This window comes from Cebidichthys violaceus, unplaced genomic scaffold (genome assembly GCF_023349555.1).
Source record: "Cebidichthys violaceus isolate CVI_PGR_0920_01 unplaced genomic scaffold, fCebVio1.0.p SCAF_46, whole genome shotgun sequence".
Taxonomy (NCBI): domain Eukaryota; kingdom Metazoa; phylum Chordata; class Actinopteri; order Perciformes; family Stichaeidae; genus Cebidichthys; species Cebidichthys violaceus.
The window spans coordinates 1,507,712-1,533,571 of NW_027176661.1; the positions used below are offsets into that span (position 1 = coordinate 1,507,712).

At 39.5% G+C, this 25,860-nt stretch overlaps 1 protein-coding gene across 3 annotated transcripts in view; it reads left to right on the forward strand.

The window, feature by feature from the left end:
- The window catches only part of LOC137886860 (RNA-binding protein Musashi homolog 2-like), a 184,730-nt gene extending 159,436 nt beyond the window's left edge, over positions 1 to 25,294 (forward strand). For 2 of the 3 annotated variants that reach the window (XM_068729523.1, XM_068729522.1), the window contains 3 exons: positions 10,326 to 10,505; positions 14,455 to 14,609; positions 19,643 to 25,294. In XM_068729523.1, the coding sequence (XP_068585624.1) occupies positions 10,326 to 10,505; positions 14,455 to 14,609; positions 19,643 to 19,687 (380 nt within the window). In that variant the 3' untranslated portion in view covers positions 19,688 to 25,294. Of the gene's footprint in view, positions 1 to 10,325; positions 10,506 to 14,454; positions 14,610 to 18,618; positions 18,690 to 19,642 lie in introns of all 3 variants that reach the window. The other variant, XM_068729521.1, reaches the window with a different exon arrangement.
- Positions 25,295 to 25,860: the final 566 nt, after the last annotated feature.

The following is a 25,860-nucleotide window of genomic DNA, read 5'->3' on the forward strand; positions in this document are numbered from 1 at the left end:
AAACTTCTGAGACATTAGAATAAAAAACAAAAAAACTTGTTGTTCCCTCCATACAAATTACAATTTGACCCTGCAATGTATCAAGTGAGGACATACAGCTATCTTAAAACCCTTCACAGTACATAACTCCTACATAACACTCCTTCTGGAACATATAACTAACTTAACTACTTTACAGGCACTGCACAGTGCTGACACATGGACTGACTGTCCCAAGAAAGTTTCCAGAATTCCAAAAAATACTATTTTAAAGTGCAGCTCAATGTCTCATTTATAAACATATTTCATTAAACCATGAACTTAAAAAAAAACAACTTTCAATACCATTAAGAGAAAAACGTTCCCTGGAAGACGCACAGATTATTATCTAACTATGCACTGTCACATTTGTTACATATCAATTCAAGAGATGTTAGGTGATTAAATTCAGAAGATGCTTCATTCCTTTAGCCTTAAGATATCGTCTTGTTTTTTTAAAAAGGATCAGCTCCGAGCTGAGAGGGACGCATTCCAACAGTCTCAGTGAAGTTTTGTTCTTTCACCTCACATGAAGGATGCTATTTGCACACACTTGCTAGTTGCTACACTGACCTACTGCTCCTCCTTGGAGGTATACAAAGTACAAGAGGCACCATCCGACATGATAAAACAGAGAAGAGTACGTCTACTCAAGTCAGAGAGGGCCTGACTTGCCTATACGGTCATTCTTGTAACCACAGCATGTGTGAGACAATCAAGTCATGACTTCAACAATAATACTTTCAAATCTGCAATCAATATCATTTCTAATTCTATTTCTGTAAAACTTAAGAGTTTGTAAAAGTATTTTAACCACTTTTGCATAAATAATAGAAAATATCTCAAATAAATAAGGAAACAATATACAAAAGCACTACTAGTATGTTTCCCTTAGGACCATTTCCATTAAATTTCCCAAGAATAAACCTTTAACCCTTTTGGCTTTAACGTAAACTTTCGTTTCATGAACTAATTCCTCCGCACTCACTGCAACTGAAATACAAAACAATCTTCTTTAACCAAAAGTAAAACAATGCAGGTCTAAGTCTTTGCTTCGGAGCTAATGGCCTAAAACCAATGTCTGCTAATTCAAGCTACAAAAAAAAAGAAAGAAAAAGACACACGTGTAATATAAGTTTATAGCCACAAGTCCATGGGATGTTACCTGAAGCATGAGCAAGGGAAAGAGGGAGAACAGAGGAGGATTGATGGATAAAAGCTGCGAGTAGATTTCAGGCTGGATGCTGCAACAGACCAACGCGGTGCTCCGACCGGCAGCAACAGGAGACTTCTCCTCCTCACGGGGTCCATAGACTGTAGACCCTTGCCCCCTCTCTGCCCAATGAATACAAATGCCCTTCACCTCAGTGCCTTTAATCAGTCAATCATTCAAAAGATATGGTTACTCGTACTTTGCCTTTTAGATTACGAATAAAATACGATCTAAAAGTAGGTCACAGCTATTCAAGGAGTATTCCTTTGAGATCTCCTTGCAGCAAACATTTTGTGAAATAGTACAGGTTAAAAAAAAATGTTTGCAAATTAGGCAATACATTTCCACTTTGTCTAAATATTTGACTGCCAGGAGAATATTTCTCGATGCCAGATAAGAATATGTTTTGTTTGTCACATGGTATGTTAAGATCACCATTCATGGTAAACTAACCCTAGTTATAGTGAAATGTCAGCAGTATCGCAATTTACACTAAAGCTAGTCCTGTTTACTTTGTATGCTACCGCTCTTCTTTACTTTTCATGTACTTTTCTATCTATCTGGTATCTGGTGAAAGCGCCCTGAACCTTGGACACTTTACTAATGATTGTTTGCCATGTGGTTGCTGCACCGATTTAAATCGGATTCTGCTGCTGCACCTGTATGCTGCGGGGTATGAGTAAATACAAATGTTTAAAAATTCAGTTAGAAAGATAAGTCGGTGGCTCAGACATCAACTTCCAATACAACACACTCCGTTAAAGCGTGATTACGGCACACAGCGTATTCACATACAGACAAATATCTCCCAAGAGATGTGTCCCACAAACAGGAAGCAGGTTTCTTGCTGTCTTAAACACAGCATTGATTGACTTGTTGGCTTCATTTGGACATCCTGCTTTCTGCTCCTTAACAACTGTAGATCATTCAATAGCTGTCAATAATCGCTCCCCTGACTGAACACACAGCCTCCAGGCTTTAGTGTAGAGTGTCTCTCCTAATCAGACGTGCAATTAGAAGCTCGTTGGTAAAACTCTGTTTTAATTGTAACTCGAATGCTGTCTGCGCTGTGCAGTCCCTCACAAATATACAGTCAGTAGACTGCTGCTATAGTCACGTGCTGCGATACCTGAAGATGCACACACGTGTACATGAACACACAGGTGGCGACGGTACGAGCGGCTGAAGTGCATGCGTACCACCTACAGGCGCACACACATACAGACAAAACAAATTCCCCCGTCTGTCCTCATTTGCACTAAATTCAAATCAACACAGGGAACACTGGAAGCCAATCAGTTGCTCGGTCTTGCATATCGGGCTATTTGATTTTGCATTTTCAAAACAAACAATTTGCCCAACAATTGCAATGAACATCACCAAGAAGCAGGAATGTTGATTTGGGGTTAGCAGCAGCCAGGAAGCAAGAGACGTGATGGCAACCATTATGTACAGTTTAATTCTGACAGCTGCAAATGGAAGGGAGACGAGTAAATGACTATGAACAGGGGAAGGGGGTGGGGGTGGGGCGATGTGGGTGTGGGTTAGAGTGGTAAACAGTGACATCATGGGCCTGTTTTAGAGTACTTATATAGCCATGAGGCAGCAAAACATCACTCAGGGAAATAGCCATGCTCCCTATGGCTATGGCAGAATCTGTCTGCAAAGCATTATCACAATAACAAGCCAATCTGGAACATGGAAGTGATAATATATATATATATATATATATATATATATATATATATATATATATATATATATATCAGGTTGTCACCTAAATCAGCTGTATCTTTATGTTGTTACCATTTCTTAACGGTTTCATTCTCTTGAGAAAAGCGTCACCAATGCATCTTGATGATATAACAAGTCCAGTCCTTCGTTCTGTGGTGTGTGGATTTCTGACTTGGTAAATGAGGGTTTCCGGCACAGCCTCACTTACTTTTTGACAATGAGAGACAAATGCTTTATTGGTGATTTATCAAGTGTTTGAGATGGTGCTAATAGCACACTACTACATGGATGAATACACTCAGTGGTCTCTTCTCTCTATACAGACACAGAGGACACAAATTGTTAAGGCTTGACCTTCCTCTCTGTGTATTGTCCGGGGATGTCGCTGCATCTCCGTCCTATCATACGATCTCATTTGCAGTGTACTCGGGGCCCAAAATCAACTCGGGATTGAAAATAGCTATTCCAGTGGTTTATTTATTCATTTATTTGCCGAATTTTCTAATTTTAGTGCAGATGAGGGTTTTTGTTGTAAAGAAAAAGAAAGGAAAAAAAAAATCATATATAAGATGTAAGTGTGGATTCTTTGTGCTTTGACTCCACCTACAGTTCCCATAGAGCACCACATATACTGTGTGTACTTTGACCCAGTAGGTAGGGTGCATCAGGGGTGGGGTGTCACCTAAAGTGTCTGTCAAGTCAAGTTAAATGTCACAAAAAATAAAGACAGAAAAACATAAACATTCCTAAAAATATCCCAAATATAATTATACTTTAACCATGTTTACTATTCAGATATGTGTTTTTTCACAAGAAACCCGTTGTTTGCAGGTATCACTTTTCTTGGGCTGTGAGGGATGTTTGTCAGCAATACACGCAGAGAGCGTTGTAAACATGGAAGACATTTTCCATCCCTGACAGAGGGCACTTTCACACTACTCCCAAAGCTCAACAGACAAAATGACAGCATGCTGACTTCCCCCTCTATGGCAGACCAGTGCTGATGACAAGGTGTATTTTGGACTTCTCTTGAGTACCATAGCAACAAAAATTACTGAATACATAGACTCTGCACCATCTTTGAAAACTCTGCTACATCTATATTTGTATTTGTTTATCATATGTTCAAATTCCCATTGAGCTACCGGAGAAGATCTTATTGCTTATTTTTTAATTTGCATAATTCTACTTTCTCTTGTAGGTTTGCATTTAAATACTGCTCAAATACAATAGTTTGAGATGCAGCTTGAAGTTAAGTCTCCCATTTTAAGGCAGGAAAAAGTCCCAGTTATCAAAGTTGTTATTACTTCTATTGGAAAGACTACATGTTTTATTTATAAAAGGTTGACACCTGAGATGGTGTCAGTCCAGATACTTTTTGAAGAGGTTGGTCTTCAGTCGGTGTTTGAAGATGGCGAGGTATTTTTGCTGCCCTGATCTCTACCAGGAGCCCGTTGCACCACTAAAGAGCAAGAACAAGGAGTAGCCTTGACGCGCGTTTGTGAGAAAGTTTGAGACACTTTGGCTCCAGGCGACAAGTAGATCTGAGAGATGTGGCTACTGCACAGAGTTTACCATCGCCTGGAGCGAGAGAGGTGCTGGCCCAAACATGGCTTTATAAGCTGGTCTCACGGATTTTAACCTTGATTGAACTACTGCAGGGTGCCACTGGAGGATGCAAAGGGCAGTCACTTAATATCAGTGGGAGGAGCTGAACATCTGCATAGTAGAGCAGAAAAAGAGGAAATTGCTAATTTGGAGATGACTAATGCATGCACCAGCACCTGGGCTGCATTGTGGACACGTATAATCCACCTCTGCTGTTGATATGAAGGATGAACCTGCATAAATGTGCCACTGCTGCCGCTTAAAATTAATGTCAGGCAGTTTATACGTGAACATAATTCTAATGTAAGATGTTTATCTCAACAACAACAACAACACTATTTTGAACATTCTTTAAGCGGTTATCATTCTCTTTTCTTCATTTTAAAGTACACATATGTGACATTTCCTGTGCTATAGGATTGTCAGATAAAAGCAGAGTAAAATGCAAGTTGATGCAGATGGTTCTGACAGTCCAGGGAACTTCACAGGTCCCAGCCTACTCTGGTTGAGTGTTTTCCTGAGTCCCTCTGAGCTTTCTGCGAAGCTCAAAATGTCAGTCTTAGATCTCGGCTCTACCTGCAGTGTACTCAAAGCCCCATTCAGCTGCTGTTAGAGGACTGGGTACTTGCTATGTACACTGTGTCTGACTTGACTCAGGTGTTAAAAACTGAAATAGAGTTGGCTGTGGTCAGATATTGGACTGCTGTTTAGATTGCAGAGGTGGCTCTCGTTCAGTTTTACTGGGACTCAGAAAGGTCTTTGCGTTCTTGAAAGCCCATTCCTCCCCTCAGTTGGTTGTTGCTCTTCTTTGTTCTTTTCTCTCTTTTGTTCTACCCACTTCTTCTCCCGCCTCCTTTTTTCTTCACCAATGAAAAGAAGGAAACTCGTGTGACAGACATTTCCAAATTAAGATCATTATCAATTTCCTCCCAACAAGCTCTGTGATCTTCAGCAGTGCCAGAGAGGAGACCAGGATTGGCTGTGTGCACTGGTCTTAATCAATCTGGCTCTTTGTGAGCTCAGGTCCATTTGTCCCAGATGCTAATCTACAGAGCTCAGCTCTGAGGCCAGAGGCGCTTTACATGTATTTGGTGCAAAATAACATGAGCAGGCATGCCAAGCCCATCCCGCCTGGGTTTTTGTCTGAGGCCCAGGGAAAGATGTGACACATCGGGGAGGGCAAAGTGTCCCTTTGCGCCTCCGCCACGAAGCGATGCCTCTCACAGCTGTGGGTAGCAGATGCTCCGAGGTTACAGGCACAGGCCTTTAGGGACATCACCACTCTGCCCTCCAGGGGCTGCACACGTAACACACTCTCCAAAGAAAACTTACTGAGGGCTTAATGGGAGTACGGTATTTTATACTCAGTCCTCGTGAACTACAGTATGTGTTGTCTCCTTCCTAATCCGTACAGGAGTTTCTGTTTCATTGGCATCATACATTTATTTTGAAGTGACATTTGACAATCTTTTTACTTATTTGCAATAACAAATATGCAGATTGCAAAGTCAATTACATAGTTTCCCGCCTTCCTACTTCAATACACGATAGCATTTTGTACAACGCTGAGATAAATGCCAGCAAATTAAATTTTGTAAGATGCTGGAAGATTAACACACAATATCTGAGTGAGCGTTGCTGGAAATTGTAATTCCTCTTCCAGTAAATTCATATAGTCCTGCATCTAAGTGACCATTAGATGTAGCCAGTATCACTCTCAGATTTCACTTATAGTTAGTCCTACATTTCTTCAGATCACATAAGCCTGACCAGACATGTTTGAAAAAAAAGTGTTCAGCCAAAAGGCCAGGCCTGTCAGCTCCGAGGCGGCTCAGGATGGAGTAATCTGTGCCGACTGCCGATAACTGAGTGCCCTTTCTCAGTACCAGCTAGACCGGATCCCACACAGGTTAAAAATCTGCATTGAAATCATTTAGTGTGCAAATTAGTGTGCGCTGATTAGTTGCACATTGTTTTACCCACGATCCAGTGTTCACAATGCCTCTCTTCCTCTGTAACTTTCCACTATCATTACCCAACCAAGGTTGCAAGGTAAACCCAAATCAGTAGCTCTGTTACGTTTTTCCATTTCTGGAACGAACAGAAAGAAAAAGGAAGAGCAGGCATAAAATGAAAAGTAAAAAAAAATAATCAGAAGCCTGAGTATGGGTGAGTAAATGCAAGAAGAAATCATCTGTTAAAATTAATTAGCCAAGCTTCTCTGAACAGAAAATGACAAGACATTAAATATGTATTATTTATGAAATGTCTGTGCTCTCCAAAAAGGGTGTCTAGTGCTGTTAATTACTCAGCCATTCATTCAGAAAAGATTATTTCAAATGGAAAGTGAAAGCAAGGCTATACAGCAAAAGAGCTGTTAGTTTCTTTCACGCTATTTTTAAATGACATTGGTGAAAATGGAAAAGCTAATTATGGTAGCTCTGAAATTCAAAGCTAATTTGAGAAGCAGCATGTCAGGTTTATTGACATCTTCTGTAGAGTGATGTGGTTTGATGGCCACCGAGGAATCACTCCGGCGCCGCGAGGGAAAGGGAGGAGAGGCTGCATGAAAAATTATTCCTTGCAGAAATGGAAATAACTTATGTTAATAGATTTTTAGATTCCCCTGTTCCCATTGTTCCCTGTAGAAATAACTGGTATATGTAAAGTATATTCAAAGAGTTGACGTATAGATGAAAAGTGAAGGCCTTTTGAACTGACTTGTTTGCGAACATATACATAACATGCGAAAATAAAACGGCATCAGAAAAATATTGCAAATACAGGTTTTGCTGTTGTTCAATATAAGTTGCTTTTCGGGTTATAGCAGGTTAGTTTATATGTGGAGTTTCTCTGCGATTTAATGAGAGGATCATCCCGAATTTGGTGCAGAACACTGGCTAACTTATGAAAATATTTATAAGTCCCAACAGGCCAGGGAGCATGACGCTGTATTTTATCATCGGCGTGATTAGTTTTATTTTCCAACCGGTGAGAAAAAGAGCCGCAGTGCTTTCAAGGTTTGTGATTCCTCCTTAAAGGCAGTCACCTGGCAAAGTGGGAACGAGAGCAGGGCATTTATCCACTTACAGAGAGCCACCCCGATGATGTCAGTAACAGATGACTGCAAGACACTCCCCTCGCCATCGCTTCGCAGCCAGCGTTGGTCACCGAGGGCAGAAGGGAAAGAGGGTGGGGGTAGGGGAGATAATTACCAGTATAAATGAAGCCCTGCGAACGATTCGCACTGCTGGGTCCCCTGATCTAGTCTCCAAGGCAACCTCAGCACGCTCATTTGTTTTGTAGATGAGTAATTACATCCAATTAGTGGCCAGTGGGGGAAAAAAATGGAGTCCAAGAAAGGCCCATTGTTCTGGATAGATTGTGTGAATATTAATAGTGGGGAGGTCTGTGGCACAGTGATATGATCGGTGATACTAATGCAGCTGTGGGCACACTCTGCCCAGTCTCATCCTGCAGAACTGATCGCCACTGATGAAAATATATGGCTTTGAGTTTGTGTGCCCGCATGTTTGTGCACGAGTCATACTCTTTTTCCAGCTGTGTCTGTCTCGGCAAAAACAAAGCCGGTTTCTTACCTGAGCCTGCCGCACCTGCAGACAGTGCAACGGCATGCCGTGTCTGAAAACTTCTCAAATTTCATCATTACCTGGATAAATGTTATTTACAATATAGAAACATATCCTGATTTCACCGTGGCAGAGGAAATGAAGTCTTCTTGCTCTTCATTCATAATAGAATTGAGCAAAGTAATGTTGCCTTTCTCCCTTTTTGTGCCAACATTGTTGAGGACATGGTCATCTATAGATAAACCTTGTCAATTGTCAATCGGGATCCTGTATTTACGTTCAGCGTAGTCGTCCTCACCGTGACCGGTCAGTTGATCCGTACTGTGTGATCATACAAGTGGCAGGTTCTGGCTAAACAGACAATTTAAACCTGTAATGTGAGTTGACACAACAGGATTAAAGAAAACAAAGTGTCTGCCCAGTTTAATGTGATTCAGTTACTTACAATTAGAAGCTTATCTCAAATGGAAATTACTTCCCTGTCCAATTTTGAAGCAACACCCACTTCGATAATTTGCTGCTAATAATATTTTGATTTAAAACTCAAAATACTCTTAATTGAATGTAGGCTTTGTCTAAATAATAATGGTAACACATATGTAAACGGTTTATTATTATTTGTCACCACATTTTTTCTTTTCATGAGTGAGGCAATCCATATAATATTAATATATCTACCTGCAACTCTAAAGCAGTGAAGCACAGTGAAGGTATCATGAAATGGAAAGTAAGGCCTGTTTGGTTCCAGTCTCAACACTGTTCTGAGCTGCTGACATATTTGGAATGGCTTCTTTATGAATTCCCAACAACACGGTTTGCTCTATTGTCAAATGTTTTTTAGTTTTCCCCTCCGTTATAATTATTCCATTGATTCAGTTTTCCTCATTAGCGAGGCCAATCAATGTTCTGTGACATTTGTCTAAGTGAAGTAAATGGAATGATTGGTTCTTGAGCTTTGTTCAATGTGTCAGGCATTATGTGACGTACGTGGGAAGCCTGCCGTATTTGGAGCCTATAATTTGATGAGTGGGCAGACAGCCCACAAGTGGCGAGATCAGAGTGCTAAAAAGCATTGGCGGAGAGAAACATGGCGGGTGCTTACATTCCATTTGGCAGAAGTGGACTGTCTCACTCTGAATGGGTAGAGGTGAAGTGGCTTTGAATGGCTGTTCGCTCCAGGACCCAAATAAAAAAACAAAACACACAGCAGGGGAAACCCAGCATGGAAAAGCCGGTGTCACCAATCTCAGTCCCTCCTGAGTAGATTAACTCTGTTATCAAGGAGGTGTGAGAAGCAGCGGTTTCTTTTAATTGCACTCTTTACATGAGCAGCTTGTCTCAGATTAAGAGGACAAGCAATAAACGCCAGCACGACTTATTGCTGAAAGACATTTTCTAAACTGTTGATAATCCACCATCTGTGTCAAAGAGACAATCTGAGACGTGCTTGGGGTACTTAGGATATTTCACAATCATCAATAAACATGAACGCCTATATCTCATTCACATAAAAACAATCTGTTGCTATTGGTAAAAAAAGAAAATGCTTTAAATGAATTATTGACTGGTTCACACAGTGTTTCTTTTCATTTAAAGGACAAAAGCTTCCTTCAGGTGTGTCGACCAAAAATTGTCGGTTTTGAAATGAGAAATGTATTGACCTGTGTTTTAATGATTCTTCAGTTTTTATCTCACTCCTTGATGATCACGATTGCAAGAAAACATACGGGGCACAGGTCAATTATGCAAAAGCCAAAATATCAAAGCTGTGGCCTTACTGTTTGTTTAGTATGTATTGTTATTGGTCCATTTGAATCAAGTCAAAGGTATTAGAGTAAATGAGGAGGTTTGAAGTGTGTCATTTCAGGGAGAGATAGCATGTATCCATAATTGTACAGCTAATGTATATGATAGAGCTGAGCATATCAAAAACGGACCATATGCCAAGGGGGCCTGGCCACATGGTAGGAGCTGCTGGGGAGGGAGGGAATGGGGGGGCATTTAAAGCAGAGAAAACTCAAGGATGTATTCTAAAAACGGTGTAGCGCACCGCCAAGCTATGCTTAACAATCTGGACATTGACTTTGACATTGAAAGAGTTGTTTTCCACAATGATGGAGTCCCCTCCCCTCCCCCTCCCCACCCTATACTGTATCTCCCAGGCCTCCCCGATTATGGGTTTTACTCTACGCCCAGTGACCAGAGGGGGGGGCCCTGCTCCTTTGCTGACTATGGCTCCCTGGGGCCCCAAGCGGCTCAGATGCTGCACAGTGAGCATGCCACCTCCGCCTGCAACTCCCCCCTCCAGCACCTACACAGCCCGGATCAATTTAAGAACCCAGGTTTGTATATGCGCATCTATCTCATCCACTTTTTGGACTTTTCAGTTTGATTCATGACATTATTCCATGCAGATGATCTAATCTTTTTTTTGTTTTTATAGATTTTCTCTTCTTTTGTTAAGGAAACCAAAAAAAAAAAATCCCTCCCCCCCTTAAAAATAAACCCTATATAAACAGGTCTTGCTGACAAAGTAGCATTGCATGTTCTTCCTCCTTTGTTTCAATTTGAAATGTAGATTTTCTGTTTCTTTGTGAAGTTATGTTCCAGCCCCTGCTTGCACATAAGGGGCAGACACATACAGAATGTACTCCTTCATTTGCATGTGAACAAAATAACTACTGATGATGTCGCAGAGTACACCGGCCTCTCTAACACAGCTCAAGTTTATGTGAATTTTGAACAGCGAAGGAACGAGTTAAGTGTGGGAGTGAGAGTTTTTTTTTAGTCAAGCCCTTTCAGTATTTTAAGTGTAGGAATGATTGCTCATGTTATTAGTGTGTGAGAGTCTGACTAGGAAATCAGTGGAAATGCTGCACGATGTCAGACACTTAAAAGACAACATTTTTGCATAATACAGCCATTACTCTGCAACACAAGCACAATTTCATCTTGTGCGCTTTTTTTGATGTTCTCTCATCTACCTTACGTAATCGTAGCTTTCTAAAGTAAAATATACTCCACATTGACATTTCAACACCTGCATGCAGTGCGTAAAAAATATTATGAAGTCATGCTATGTCTTTGAGAACAGACAGACGTCTTCCAAGATTTTTTTTTAATCCTACAGTATTTATATGTTTATTATATGCTCATGTTCATGTTTGCACTGACATGACGTACCACCAATGTTCATTTCATCTGAGGTAGTCGTAAGCAGGTCTAAGTGTAGTGTGGTGCCTTCATGCGATGCCTTGCTGTGGGTGACAGCTTTGACCTACACACAGCGGTTAGGTTCCCCGTCTCTGGAGACTCACGTTCCCCGCTGGGCATGAATCCTGCCGCACCCGTCAGTCTTGTCTTCCCCCACTTCGAAACAATAGCAAAAATATTTAAAAAAAACACCCTTTTGGACTAATGAAGTGAGCGTGTAAGCGTTGGGTCCAACTCTCCACCCTAATGGTCAAAGTGTTGGCCAGCTGCCCCGGGCAGATGTTGGCATTTCCTACAGTCTGTCCATCCGTACGAACCTCAGCACAGCAAATGGCAAAAACCACAGACAGAAACAACTGCACAGACGTGATTGTTCTGAAGGGTTTCTTGTTGGCCTGCTGTTTTAGCGTCATTGTCACAACACTCGTGCAAGTGTGATAGTGCTCCGGACATAGTTCACCATACAGTGTGAAGTGTTTGATTTCATAGACAGCTGCATGGCAGGGGAAAGATCCCTACTACTTTACATCACTGCAGATATACACGTTACAGTTGACATGAGAGTAGTAAGGGTACAGATCAACCCTCCCTTCTTTAGCAGCAGCTACTGTAAGTCGCTCCGGACTGGCTGTTTTTTGTTTGAGTTTTTGCTTGGTCAGTAAAGCCTAGGTTTTTCTTACCTGAGAGGACATGTTCGAATCCTGAGTGAGTCAACACAATTTCTGTGCCTGTTTTCTGTGAAATAGAGTTTATATTTGTAGCCAACCTTGACCCTAATGATATGAGAATCAGAGAGCACATTAAAGTAAATGGAATCACAATGGTTGTGATTTTTTTTGGATGTTTGTTTTAAGTAGATAAGGAGAATGGTTTTCAGGAAGTATAATTGTTTTTTTGTGTCCATTCGGTGCCTTGTGATGATGATTACCAGCCGCAGGTCGTAGATTACCCGTGTTTCATTTATCATGCCATTACTGTGCAAACGCTATGGTGGGCCGCCCTGCTCCTCGCAAAGCGCTCAGTCCACAGGTGGAGATTGTGCCCCGCAGATTGCTGGCCTGAGAGGGAGAACAGGATATATGCATGTTGAAGACAAATATCTCCTTGATAAATGCTTTTTCCCTTGTGCACAGTGCCTACGTCTGTACGTCAGCACGACATTTAAGTGAGTAAAAATGAAGCAAATAGAACCTGGAAGCCACAGACTGGCAACGTAGCACACAGTGTCCTGTATAGAGTTAGACAGCAGACATTCATTCGTTCAGGTCTTTCCATTTTTTCTCTCTCAAAGTGCTTCACACACAGAAGTCACCCCTAGCGTCAAATGATTTTCTCTTTACGGTCGGATGTTTCTGCGAGTACCAAAGGACTGAAGCATAAAGATTTAGCAATGTCATTACTTATGTAAAACAGTATATGAATATTAACACACTACAACAATCTGACCCACGTTGCACTTGAGATTGTTTGGCTCCCAAAGTCAAATCCAGAACCATTACTGCCTCAACGTTTTAAAAATAAATAAATAAATAAAAAACAGTTTCACATGGAGAGGGGTGAGCCACACTCTTAATAAAAAATCACCAGTCATAGAAAATGAGGATTGCCATTTTGACTGAAAAAGTTCTTAATTATATAATAAGCCAGCCTACTGGGGGGCTGTGCAGGCAAGATAAGAGCACTAGCTGCTCACTGTGCAAAGTCCTCACAGTTAAACAGCAGCGTCAACCCTGCTAGATGTGTGTTTAGTGAGATGGCTTCATTTTTCTGGAGTGCTTTGTGCGGATATGTTTTCAGGTGCTTCTGTTGGACCTAGCGTGTCTAATACAGCTTTGATAGATGGAGTCGCGATATGTTAAACACGGCGACAATGATACAGTTTGTATACCGTGCGTGTCGACACTTTTGGATGTACCGCAGTTGCACTCTGTATTTTCTCACTTGTTCTACAAGGCCTTCCTCTCATGCATCATAGGGCTCATGAGCTCATATATACACAAGATCGAGCATTTTGCTGTGGTCGGAAGATTTTTCTCTTTAATACAGTTTCTTTCTTTTTTTCACAGTCTTGTCTTTGAATGAGGGTGAGACGGAGGGTTATGTGAAGCTGACAGCAGAGGAGATTGCTGTTAAGAGATCACTGCGTTTTTCTTTCTCCCCGACTGCTGTTTTTTTTTTTTTTCCTGCATTGCAAGTGTTATTGGCCTTTAGTTGGCATCTGGATTTTCAAAAGACATTTTATTAGTCAGAGTTGCTCTTACTCACAGGGCAAAGGTGGTAAGTCATGTACAGTATTTCTTTTTTATCCCCCCCGAGTTTGGACCTGCACATGAAGTCGGGTCATGCTTTTATATTTCCCCTTTATGCCTCCTTTCTCTTGTCTCACATACCTCTTTTTGCTTTATGCCTGAAGTTACACCAGCAGACGGAAAAGCTGAAGCACACAGCTGAAATAATGGAGAATATTTTTAGCAGTTTCTTGCCGTTAACTATGAATCATAGATCATATAGGAAAGCATAAAGTAGTATATCTCAAATGTCTGGGTTCAAAACTCTCAAGTGAAATCTTAAATCGGTAATATATAACGATCCTTTGTTACTCTTCTTATTCAATAGCTAATGATGCTTTACAAGTACTCCTTCACATTATGCATGGCAACATTGACACTGCAACCTTACTAGTTTATTAGCATGGTGGAAGTATTTCTAGCAGTGTGCTTGTTTTGTGTTGTGCATGACTATACAAAGTGAATGTTACTCCTATGCATAACACACACAGCATGTAGATTATATTCAGAATATCATACTGGATTCACCCCTAATTCTGGCTCTTTAAAATCATGTTAAATCTAAATCCTGCACCTTTTTTGTCGTTTGATATCAAATTAAATTGAAAAACTTTATTATCAGTGAGTATTTTTACTGTGAACTATGATCAAGTCCTTGGAGACAAACATGAATCCAGTAGTGTGTTCTTTTGATTTAAACGTTTCCCTTTGAGTCATAGCAAGTAAGAGTCGTACTGATGGCTGTTGGGTGTTTCTGAGCTGCTCTGCTCCCCGCTGTGTTTGTGTGCAGGCGCCAACCCGTCAAGGCCCGGAGGTTTCCCTGGTGCTAACAGTCCAGGGCCTGTGGCTGACCTGTACGGACCTAGCAGCCAGGATTCAGCTGTGGGCAACTACATCAGTGCTGCTAGCCCTCAGCCTGGCTCTGGGTTTGGCCCCAGCATCACAGTGAGTACTCGGATGCAGACTGCCTGTCGTGTCTGGCCGCACCTTGAGCTCAGTTGCCTCCCCTGTGTCCGAATACCGCCACTAAAATAAGACACTAAACCGATGCATGCTGCCTGTGATTGAGATGTTCTGTAACATTAGACTTTTATTATAAGGAGTAGAGCTTTCTTATTGTTAAAGGACTTAATACTCTTCCACTGACTTGATCAAAAATAACCACCACCTGCCTCTAAGCAAACATCCCAAATCCAGATAAGCCCAGAGCAACCATTCAGTGGATTCTAAGAGTTATTTCTGTGCAGCGAGCTGTCCACGGTCATCGAGTTCAGAGGTCCCATAAGCATTTTGTACATCTGGGTAAACCCCGTCTCAGCTCTCAAAGTTATCTGTGTCAAATGCAAATGTTTGTTCCCCTTAGCTGTTGCCCGAATCACCTCATTCTAGACTTTGTGTCACCTTCCCAGAACAAATTTCCTTTATTTTTAGAAACCCATCTGTACCAGAGCTTGAGCTTGCTCCGTCACTAGGACAATGCTTCCAGCAGGTCGCTTCTCTCCCAGCGTCCTTGTCCAGGTGTAGCTTCTCAGCCAGGTGTTGTTGCACGCTTTTTCTCCTGCTGAGCAGTAAGCTGCCAATTGCCATGTCATCCCATAAATGTAAGACCTGCAGGGCTAGTGGAGGTGTTCTCAGTGTGGCTATGTGAATGTGCTCCGATGTCTGTCTTGTCCCGAGTGTGTCAGTTCAGTTGATGTGCAGCAACCCGTTAATAATCCTGCCTCTTGCTGTGGCTGCAATCAAAGAGAAGCCACTACAAAAAATGCTTGCAAGGCCCCAGTGACGATGAAGACATGGTCTGGCAAGATAGTGGCGCGTAATAAACATCTTTTACAAAATGAGGTTCTCTTTTATTATAACCCCAAAGTCTTAAAGAGATCAACTTAAAGCCAATAAAAATGGCAGAGGAGTAACTTCAACCAAGCTGAAATAAAGAAGCGACCTTATTTATATGCGGTATATAAATATTTAATACGTGTCCTGTAACACATTATAAAGTACGCAGCAATAAGGACATTATGTAATGTTAAAGTACAGTATTTGTCAATTATTAAGAACGTATTTGATATCTTCCATCCTATCTCAGTGTCACCGTCATAGACCCTTATCCAGTGTTATTTTGTGTACTTCCTTTAGTTACTGTGCGCTCGACCACTTAAAACGGATCACGGTTGTAATCCATCAGTGATTCATAAGTGGGACATAATCTTGTTATGTTATGAATGTTTCAGTGTTGCTAAATTAGCCGTCGAAAAACAGGCAAAGGCTTCATACTGTATAACCTAGACATTCAAATGTTACCGTTCAAATCCAGCCAAATTAAATTTAGTCTTAATTAGCTAGTAGCTCTTCATCTTATGTTCAGGACCTTGTTTTCAAACAAAGGGACAATGTTCAAACTCCCCGACAGAAGACTCGATCAGCGCTTTGTTTACTTTGCCTGTGTGTCGGTCTACCCTGGACCTCACTGAATAATTAATCTCAAATGTTGCCATCAGAATTTTATGGCCCCTAGCAAGGTGCAGCAGGGCTACGTTCTTCGACTCGCTGTCAGCCTTGCTGGGCCATGTTTGTACTGTTTTACATGACTGAACTGAGTGACACAGGAAAGGTTATGAAAATAACACCTGCTTTTCTGTAAGAAGTTAATTAATGCATGGCTTAACTGAGGTGGAATCACAACAGGCCCATTAGTACTGCAAGCAAGCACTGCAAGACTACAGGGTGAAGACGCTCTAAATTTTTGTGTCATTAATTTGAATTTTTTCTTTTACAGTAACCACAACGACATTTGTGGGGTTTCTTGCTCTTATTGTAGTGTTATAAGTTCAGTTTAAAGCATCTTTATTGTTTTGTCTGGCCATGGTATTTCATGGTGGTGCTTTTCTGGTAAGTTGTGACTTTGTGGAATCACACATTGTGCTTTTGGCTGCTACATTTTGTGCATCTCTGTTGTGAGGAATAGCACAGGAGACTCATCAGAGTGTGCGGTACATCGAATCAATGGGACTAATTCTAACGGCTTAGCGAGGATGAAGTGAATGTGAGAAGCAGTCAGGTTATGGGTATGGAAAAGTGCCACTGGGACCAAATGGGCAAAATAGCTCATGAGAAGATAAAATAGCTCATTTTAAGTTTGATAAATATGTGTAATGGATTGATGATGTCCAAACGAAAACAGAGCTTAACAGAAAAATGCATTGTATTGCCGTTTCGCTTCCTAAGCAAAGCCTCTCTTATTAATTGTTTTAGGTCCACTGGCTATCTGCGATAATCTGTTGGTCTCTGTGTAGGAAGCAAAATATTTGTTATGAAAGACCGCGCTGGCTCGTTTTCAAAGCAGATTTGCCAGCAGATAGTCCACAGATGGAAATGAGGCCATTTCTTTCCATTAATTGTAACCATTTGTAACCATGCTGTGTTACAGAATGTAAAAAACAAGTCTTTGATTGCAACAAATATGATCGATTCTGAAAAAAATATATTTTACTGTTTTTTTTGTTGTCACATTTACCATAAAACAGTTTAAAAATCTGATTTATATTAAAAAACAAAGGCCAGGTTTTGTGACTCCCTTGCAGAATGTCAAATTGTGCCTGTGATATTAAATACTAAATCGCCACTTGAGAATTACCCAGTGAATCAAACAGAGTGCAATAAAGCAGAGAGGTGATGCAGCAGCCCTGTGACTCTCTGCTCTCGGCGAGATGATCTCTCTATTCAGAACATTAAAATGGGAAATGATTCAGAACTAAAATGTGCTTTATATTTCATTTTTATGACTGAGGATGTTGTTGAACTGAATACATGTCGGATCATTGTATGTCACAACCCCATGGATGACTTCAGAGTCACTGATTTGTCGCTTCGGTCCTACGCTCCAGTGATTTTATTAATCCCTTTAGCCAATATCAAAACAGCCACTGTGAAGGAGCAGTAATGAACTTAACTGTTTTTTTTTATGCAAGACAATTAGAGTGCAATTAGTTGATTGAAGTGATAAAGACAGATAATCGCTGTTGAAAGTGCATCTCTTTTCAATCCAAGGATTTGTGCAGACCTGTCAGTCGTGATAACTGAGCTTCATAATGAAGACCATTCAATACTCCAAAACACACTGATGTTACTGAGCGCTCTTCATGATCCTTTTCTCTGCATGCTTTCAGCTCTAATCAACTGTGTATGTTGGCATGAGTGGGGATTGTGTGTGTTTTATTGTCTCCTTGACATATTTTTTGTTTACACAATTTTTCACTGATTGTCACCTGACATAGAAAATAAAATGAAGGGAAACACTTTCAATGATGCCCGTGTCTATGCTGTGTTATCAACATACTTATACTGCTTTATAATCTGTTTATAGCATTATATGATTATAGTTATGAGCACTCATAAGGCCTTATAAGAATAATACCTCATTATAAGCATGTTTCATGACATATGAGGCAAGAATTGTAATGTAATTCCTAGTTGTAATTAATTAATAGTTGAAATACATTATATTTTTAATTATGCATTATGGTCACTGTATTATAATGCAATTATTAGTTTCTCTAAGTGGTGCTTATAACTATGATCATATGCTATAAGCAGATTACGATGCATTATATGTATGTTTACAATAGATTATAGACATAGAAAGTGCTACCAACTGAAGTTAAAATAGTTAACACAGTATGGGATCATTTACTTCATATGGAATTTCTAACTATTTTCCACTTATTTTGACCATTAAATGAGTCCTACTTCCTGTAGTAATTTTGCAGCATGCCCTGTTTTCTCCATTACAGGACTACACAATGAACTTGTATAACAGACTGTATATGACAAAAGTCTCCTGCTCTGCTACTGAACATGATCAAACTGAATCAAAACGTTCACATTCATGATATGATACTCACTTTTTCTCTCCTTGAAATGCATACTGACAAAAGCACTAACTGTACACTTTTAGGGCCCGTTGATTGCGACAGCTTTTACAAATGGATACCATTGAACAGGTGGCCGGTTGCCATCTCATCAGAGGTATTGCATTTTACTTACTGTGCATTTCTATTCTAATACATGTTCATCACATCATTCTCTGTTTATTCGCCTTCCCTCACAGTGACAGAGCTGGTAGTGAAGTGTGAGTGTGACGGAAGGTTTACGTCTTCATAAATCTGGAGGCCTCTGCTGTGGCGAGGTGGTCTGTACGATGGCAGTAGAAACGATTATCATTGATTTAAACAAATTCAATCATTGTTTGTGTGACTTGCTGCGGAAGAAGTTCATACTTCAGTCACACACACACACACACATGCTACCAGTTTTTCTTCCTTTTTTCTTATTAACACTACACACACTTACACATATTTTCTGAGAACAGAACTCGCGCCACACTACTTCACCGCTACGACTAAAATAAATCCAAAACCTCTTACCAACAAGCCAATTGCCTTGAATCATTAAATATTAAACAAGCAGTTAATGTCTACGAGGAACCGAATATTTCAGTTTCATCATGTTTATTTTGTCACTGTAATTCATCTCTATTAACATTGTCTCTCATATGTAAGGTAGAACCACTCTCTATATAACCCACTCAACATGTCTTGAGCTTTTTGTCCGCTTCCAGCTACTTTTGGTAGATAGGATGTGTGGTGTGTGTTGAACTCGTTTGTGCACATGTGTGTTTAAATGACTGTTTAATGGGTTAATTCCCTTTAAGCAATCAACCCAGCTAAGCATTACCGCTATTTGAACACTCGACAGTAGCGGCACGCGTGTGAACCTGATTGCTAAGTTAACAAGAAGTATAGTCTGTAATTATGTAACTCCTGCAGCAACTTTTAACCCACTGCTATTTACAATAATTGCTGTCACATTTGTTTTATGCTGTTGTGCCTCAGAAGGTATCTGTGGTCAGGATTAACGCGAATGAAGTGAATGTTTTTTTAATGCTGTTGCCATCCTTTCTTTCTTTCTCTATCACCCAGCAGAGTATATCTGGTGGCCCAGGAAAGACAGGACGAAGTTTCTAATTGGCTTTGTGTGCAGGTGATGCTATCCAACTTCAAGCACTACAGCGTCACCTAGGCAAAAAGAACAAAAGTCGGAACCATATGAAGAAGAAAAGAAAAACGTTAGTCATCTCAGAAAAATAACAACTGCTGTACTATAATCCAAACCTCCTATAACTTTACAACCTGGTTTGGTATGATGTTTCACGTCGATTTCATTCACAAATTTCCTTCCTCTGTTAGCTTTTGTTTTGATTAGTTTTTAGGGAGTCATTTTAGTTTTAACCTTAATTTTTGTGTCATTTTATTTGATCTTAAAGTATATTTGTGGAAATGGATTTTGTTTGAAGTTCGGGGGTCATAGCCAAGAATATCTGCAAGTCATGTCTTCATCTTTGTAGTGTAAAGGAGCAATGATTGGATGTTCTATTCGGTCTTTCTGAAAAAAAAAGGAAAAAAAAAAGCTCAGTGTGGAGAGAATTGGAAGGAAAAAAAATTACATTTTAAGGAAACTTTAAAGAGGGTATCTAAGTAATAAATCTTAGTAGCTGTTTTATTTCTTGTGATGTCTCATTGTTAACCATAATTACCTATTTTTGGGCAATACAAAGAGGACTCCAATATTTTTATGGTCCTTTTTTATAAGTGTTGTTTTTGTTGTTTAGAAATATATATATATGCTATAACAAATTTCATATAACTACATTGTGAATTCAAACTTGAGAAAAAGAAATGTAGCTGTACATATTATTCCAGTCACTGCATATAACCAACTCAGTGAGAGAATAGCATATTTTTGTGATGGTGTGTCAAAAGAACATGTTATAGCGTGTGAATAGAAGAAAAAGATGTAAACAGTTATTATTATACTTTTTCTGCTGGAAGACGGTATAAACGACCCCAGAGACAAACAGAACACACGTTCTCTGTAAATACCGGAGCCGAATAATTTTACAAGTGTCATACCAGCAAATTTACAAACGGTGAGTTAAGTCAACAGTTTTAAGAAATTAAAAAAAAAAAAAAAGAGCCTGATTGGTATCTTTTGTTTAACTGTTAAGGTATCAGTATCATTTCAAAGAGATGGAGAGAGAGAAGAAAACAAAAAGATGATTTAATCCAAAGCACACTGTACTTAGATGTGAAGATTAGAACTTGAAGCAGGCATTTTACAGTGCTCTGTGCGACCTGACACTTTTATACTCTTGAGAGTAACTTAGGTGTATGTTATTGTTTGTTTCATCCTGCTTGTTCCCGATTCGTTTTTTGTTTTTTTTGGAACACGAGATCTGGGCTCTGAGCTGGAGCCTTTATGTAACGCTTGTTCTCTGAGTCAGTTCTTTTATGAATGAATTAGGAAAGTAAACATTTTGATACCATACCTCAGCCTTTGTGAGTTCTATTGCGGAATCATTGGCAGGTTTTAATTTATTCTAGTGGCAAAACAAAGGAAAACACTGAAAGGTAATAAAGCGAGTAATCATTGCACTGTGAGTAGTAAAGTACAGGCCATTTTCCTATTTGCACATGTATATGTCGGCTTTCTAAAAAAACGGCCCTGTGCTTTGGGATAGTATGAAGGATTTGGGGTTAATGTATTCTCGACTTCAGAGTTTTGAGGAGAGTTAACAGTTTGGGAAGTAGTAACTGATATGTTGCAGTGTACACTTGGATCTCTTTATATATTAGACCCATGTCTCATCTAAAGATATTTATACAGGGTTAAAAGATGACACTGAATTATTCACTCTCTGTCGCTGCACCAGGTTTTACACAGTGTGTGTGGTTAATGATTTTACTCATGACAGACATTTAATAATAACATGCTCCCGTCCGGTTTTTAAAAGTCATTAATGGAATGAATGGTGTGTTTTCTGAACTCCTTTACCTGCAGCAGGTGTACTCGTTTTTTTCATTTGACCCACTTCTTGTCTCATTTCTTTTATTTCAAAACAACCAGGTAAAGAAATATGCTGGATACTTCTAAAGTAAATGATATGGAGGTGTGATCAAGTAATAATTTAAAGAGTAAAGAAAAAAAACAACCTTGTAATGTTCAAATGTAAAAGAAAATAAGAAATACAAAACTATAAAAAAAAAAGAAAGATGCTTCTTTGCTGATTTCAAGTTTAATCAGAGTTTTATTGATACTTTGTGGTTTATATATTAATAATTGTAATATACTATTAAAATGTACTGTGCATCCATTGCTTTCTCTCTTTCCATTCCCCATCCTCAGAGATCCTACTTCTTTCGTTGATCATTCATGTATTTCATTAGTGTGTAAAGAAATCACAGTTAACTTGTAAACAGAGTGCTGTCTTTGATACCAGTGTAGTGGTCTTTGTTGTTCTCCCTTGCTCTACCTCTCCTTTCTCTCATATTTATCCCTCTCCCCTCTCGCGCTCTTTTTCTATCTCCTGTAATTACAAAGTAGATGTTATATAGGACTCATTAATATAATACTTGTAGTGAATAGTGGATTTAGGACCAGTCAAGATAGACCTTTCTCTAAATGATCATGTTATTCTGAGATTTGCAGTTAATTATTTTGATAGAGGTTCATAATAATTTATTCCCTGTATGTTTTATTTTTGGTTCGGTTTTGCCACTCTCACATGGTTTCACCTAACCAAAGCTCTCATGGATGAACAATAGAGAAACAGTTGCTGTAAGATGGAATTGTTCACAAGGCATTATTTGGATCCCCACCCTTGAATGTTTTAAAAGGGGTGTGCCATACTACCTTAAATGCTAACACTAGATATGCAAAACAGTTATTTTTGATTACTTTCTAAGAGGGACACAAGTTATAATCATGGACAAAGATTTTATGTAAAAAGTATTTCATATTTTTTAAAGAAACATACCAATGATTATCACACTAGTCATAATACCAGTCATAGCTCTGTTTAAATATCGTTATATCTTTCAATATGTGTACACTTTGGAAATATTCCATATTCCAATAGTCGTTTTAAGACAGTACTGTTTTTGACCTCTTATTTCTGTCAAAACTTTCATTAATAAGTCTAACCATTTAAAGCTTACATTCTGGGAACTAGCTTTTGTTTTAATCGGCAATCAATGTTATTCACACATGTAGGCATTATAGAGGCGTTACTGTACCAATGAAAAAGACTTACTGCAAAAGACTCCATTTAACAGAAGACTTCTGTCTCCAAAGCAATACTAGCAGCTGTTAAAGGACGGGCTGTGAATCAGGGAATTCATGTCCTGACATTGGACCAGCACCCTAAAGCTGTGATTCATTGCCGACAGCAGAGAAGATTATATTTAGACTTGAGTTTAAATGCTCAGTTTAAGTTTCTTTAAAATACCATGTCGAAGGATGTCCATAATTCAAACCAGCTAGATTCCCACAAACAGCTGTTTCAAGCAAAAACAAACCTATTATAAAGCCTCAAGCTGTGTGCACACTGCAAGTTATTTTTTGAGTATAATTTCAATGAAACATAATTCAGGTTTATTCACATTTCATTATTTCACCTCATGGGGTCTTAAAATTGAATCCTGTTAAATTAATAAAGAACATTAGTGTCTATTTGTTTTTTCTCATCCAGTATAGACTGTCAAATTACATACGATAAGCACAGTAATGGCAGCTTTGATAGTGATGCTAAAGGACAAATTGTTCCAATGAACCAGCAAGTATACGGGACAATGTGTCATTTAGAAATAGGCAAAGAGAAATGATCCCAAAATACAATGTCCACATGTCAAATCATATTCAACTCTATTGTAAAATGATAAAAGTAATTGATCACATTGGACAGTGCAGAGGAAATATAGTATTTGAAAAACTAAAATAATATCTATTCAAAGAAATAACATGTTTCAAGTATTATTGCTTATGTTCACCTCATTTGCACATTGTCGTGTCAAAAAATCAACAATAATTTGAATAAGAGTACCACCTTATGTGTACTAGTAAAGTTAGACAGGGTAAAAGAACGTGTTCAGCATTGTTCCTATTTTATCAAAGAATAAACTATAACTCAAACCACCTACAAACCGATATTAGGAGCTGTAGTTCGCTGCCATTTTATTTGAAAAACAAATGTGCAACAAGTATGAAATACATGATTTAGCTTTTCTCACTGTTGCGGCACCTGGTGGCTCAGACTACAATGAACCCTTTCTGACTGAAATGGCTCGTTCGCCCTCTCACAATATAGAAAATGGACTCTTCCATTGTTTTGTGATCCTGTAGCTTGGACTTTAAGGTAGCATGGCTCTGTTGCTGTAATTTTATTTTATCTCAAACTGACAGCAGTTTACAGCTGATGAATGTTACACATCTTAGTAGGCTAGCTTATCCATTTGGGAAAAGGGGAGGGGTCTTGATTTAAGAAGAAAAAAATATAATCAAAAAAGAAAAAAAGTCAACCTGGAAGGTGTTGACATTTGTAGTGTACTACCGTATCCATTTAAACTTGAATCTTGAGGCAAGTGCTAGGCAATGGCCAAACGATTTATCCCATCCGCTGTGGGAGAAGCCCGCCCTGAAAACACACGCACTTGTGAGATTTCTGTCCTCTTGAATCTGTTTCATGGATAAGAACAACTGTCTCCCTAAAGCGGGGACATCAGACAAGGACTGTTTCAGGCTCTGCTCTGTTTCCAATTAATTGAACGGACTTTGAAGGCCCATTGAACGTTCTTGACCATTTATACCCAAAAGCGGCTTATTCATAGTGGTGCTAATGGTTTTAAAACCAGACAATGTACCCTTATCTCTGAGAGATACTGGATACTGTCACAGTGGCCACAAAGTTAGTCTCACTAACCCCGCCGTTTCTAGTGTCGGGACATAACGATCTGTCCGTGTTCACAAATTTCGACTGAACCCTTCAAGGTGACAGAAATAACGCAAATCCAACTGTACTGTCGTGTTTCAGGGTGAGTTCCCCCTTCAGTCCAAACCATCGCCATCTCACCCATGCTCATTATATACTGAATATATACAATTGCAATGTATATGTGTATAGATGAATATATATTTGCAATTTTCACACATTTGAACAATGTTAGACTGGAGACCTCAGCTGTATACAGAATACTCTTCACACAGCTCCACCCAGGTTCATTATTAGCTTATGTTCACCAACACGAGAGTTCACCCCTGGCGTGTTGTCGAGTTTGGAGCAGACCGCATGGCCTAGAGGGGAGCCTGGAAGCTCTTCAGACTGCATGGACGGCAGTGTGAGGCTCTGTTGTGCTCCCATGTTTCTGCAGGCTGAGCACAGAGCTCTCTTCACTGCTGTCTGCCCATTCCTAACACTTGCCCCTTTTTTTTATGTTAACCGACTTTTTATGGTGAGAGACAGACAGACTTGACTGACATCTGAAAGCATCTTTCAGGTTATCATATGGCTTGCTTAAGCCCTGTTGTAAAAATATACTAAAAAAATGATAATAATGACAATAATAATAATGGATGGGGGTCTCTCACATATCAAATGTGGAAAGTCTAATTTTATATTTGTATTTTCAAATAATAATATTGACAAAAAATGTCTGTGAAAGGTTTCCATCCTCTACTGTGGTCCAGAAATTGATGTGTTTGTCTGGAAAATAAATAAAATAAACTGAATTGTTATATGACTTGTTTTCACTGTTTCATTGCTTTTTTAATTTTTGTGATATATTTGCGTAGTATGATATATGACCTGATCTCAACATTTCAATGTCACATGTAATGAGGTGGTGATCCATCAATTTAAACAGACATACTGTATAGCATCTGCTGACATCCCATAACTGGATACTTATGGACAAGACTGTTGTGAGTACTTTCTGTTTAATACAAACGGGAGTATTTTTCATTCTACCTCGGCACCGGGATCCTTCCAGGTCACTCATCAAGTCAGCAGGATTAATAGAGTCTGAGCACTGTGGTGCATTTGAGGGGGGAGCGGTGAACAAATAAGTGCAGGCGTGTAATTCTGCTGCCCCTCAGTGGTCTCTTCCAGCATTTTGGAGGATGCAGTGCTTTTAGGAGAAATAAGCACAGCATCCACCGGTGCTTTATTTTACATCAGCAGTATCACACGGAGAGCATCAATATTAGCTAAAGGCTCAGCGTATTCAACGGCTGTGATGAGTAGATGTGCAAACGAGGCTGCTGCGTGACAGGCCTTTTAGAGCCTCACATTAGTAGGGACACATCA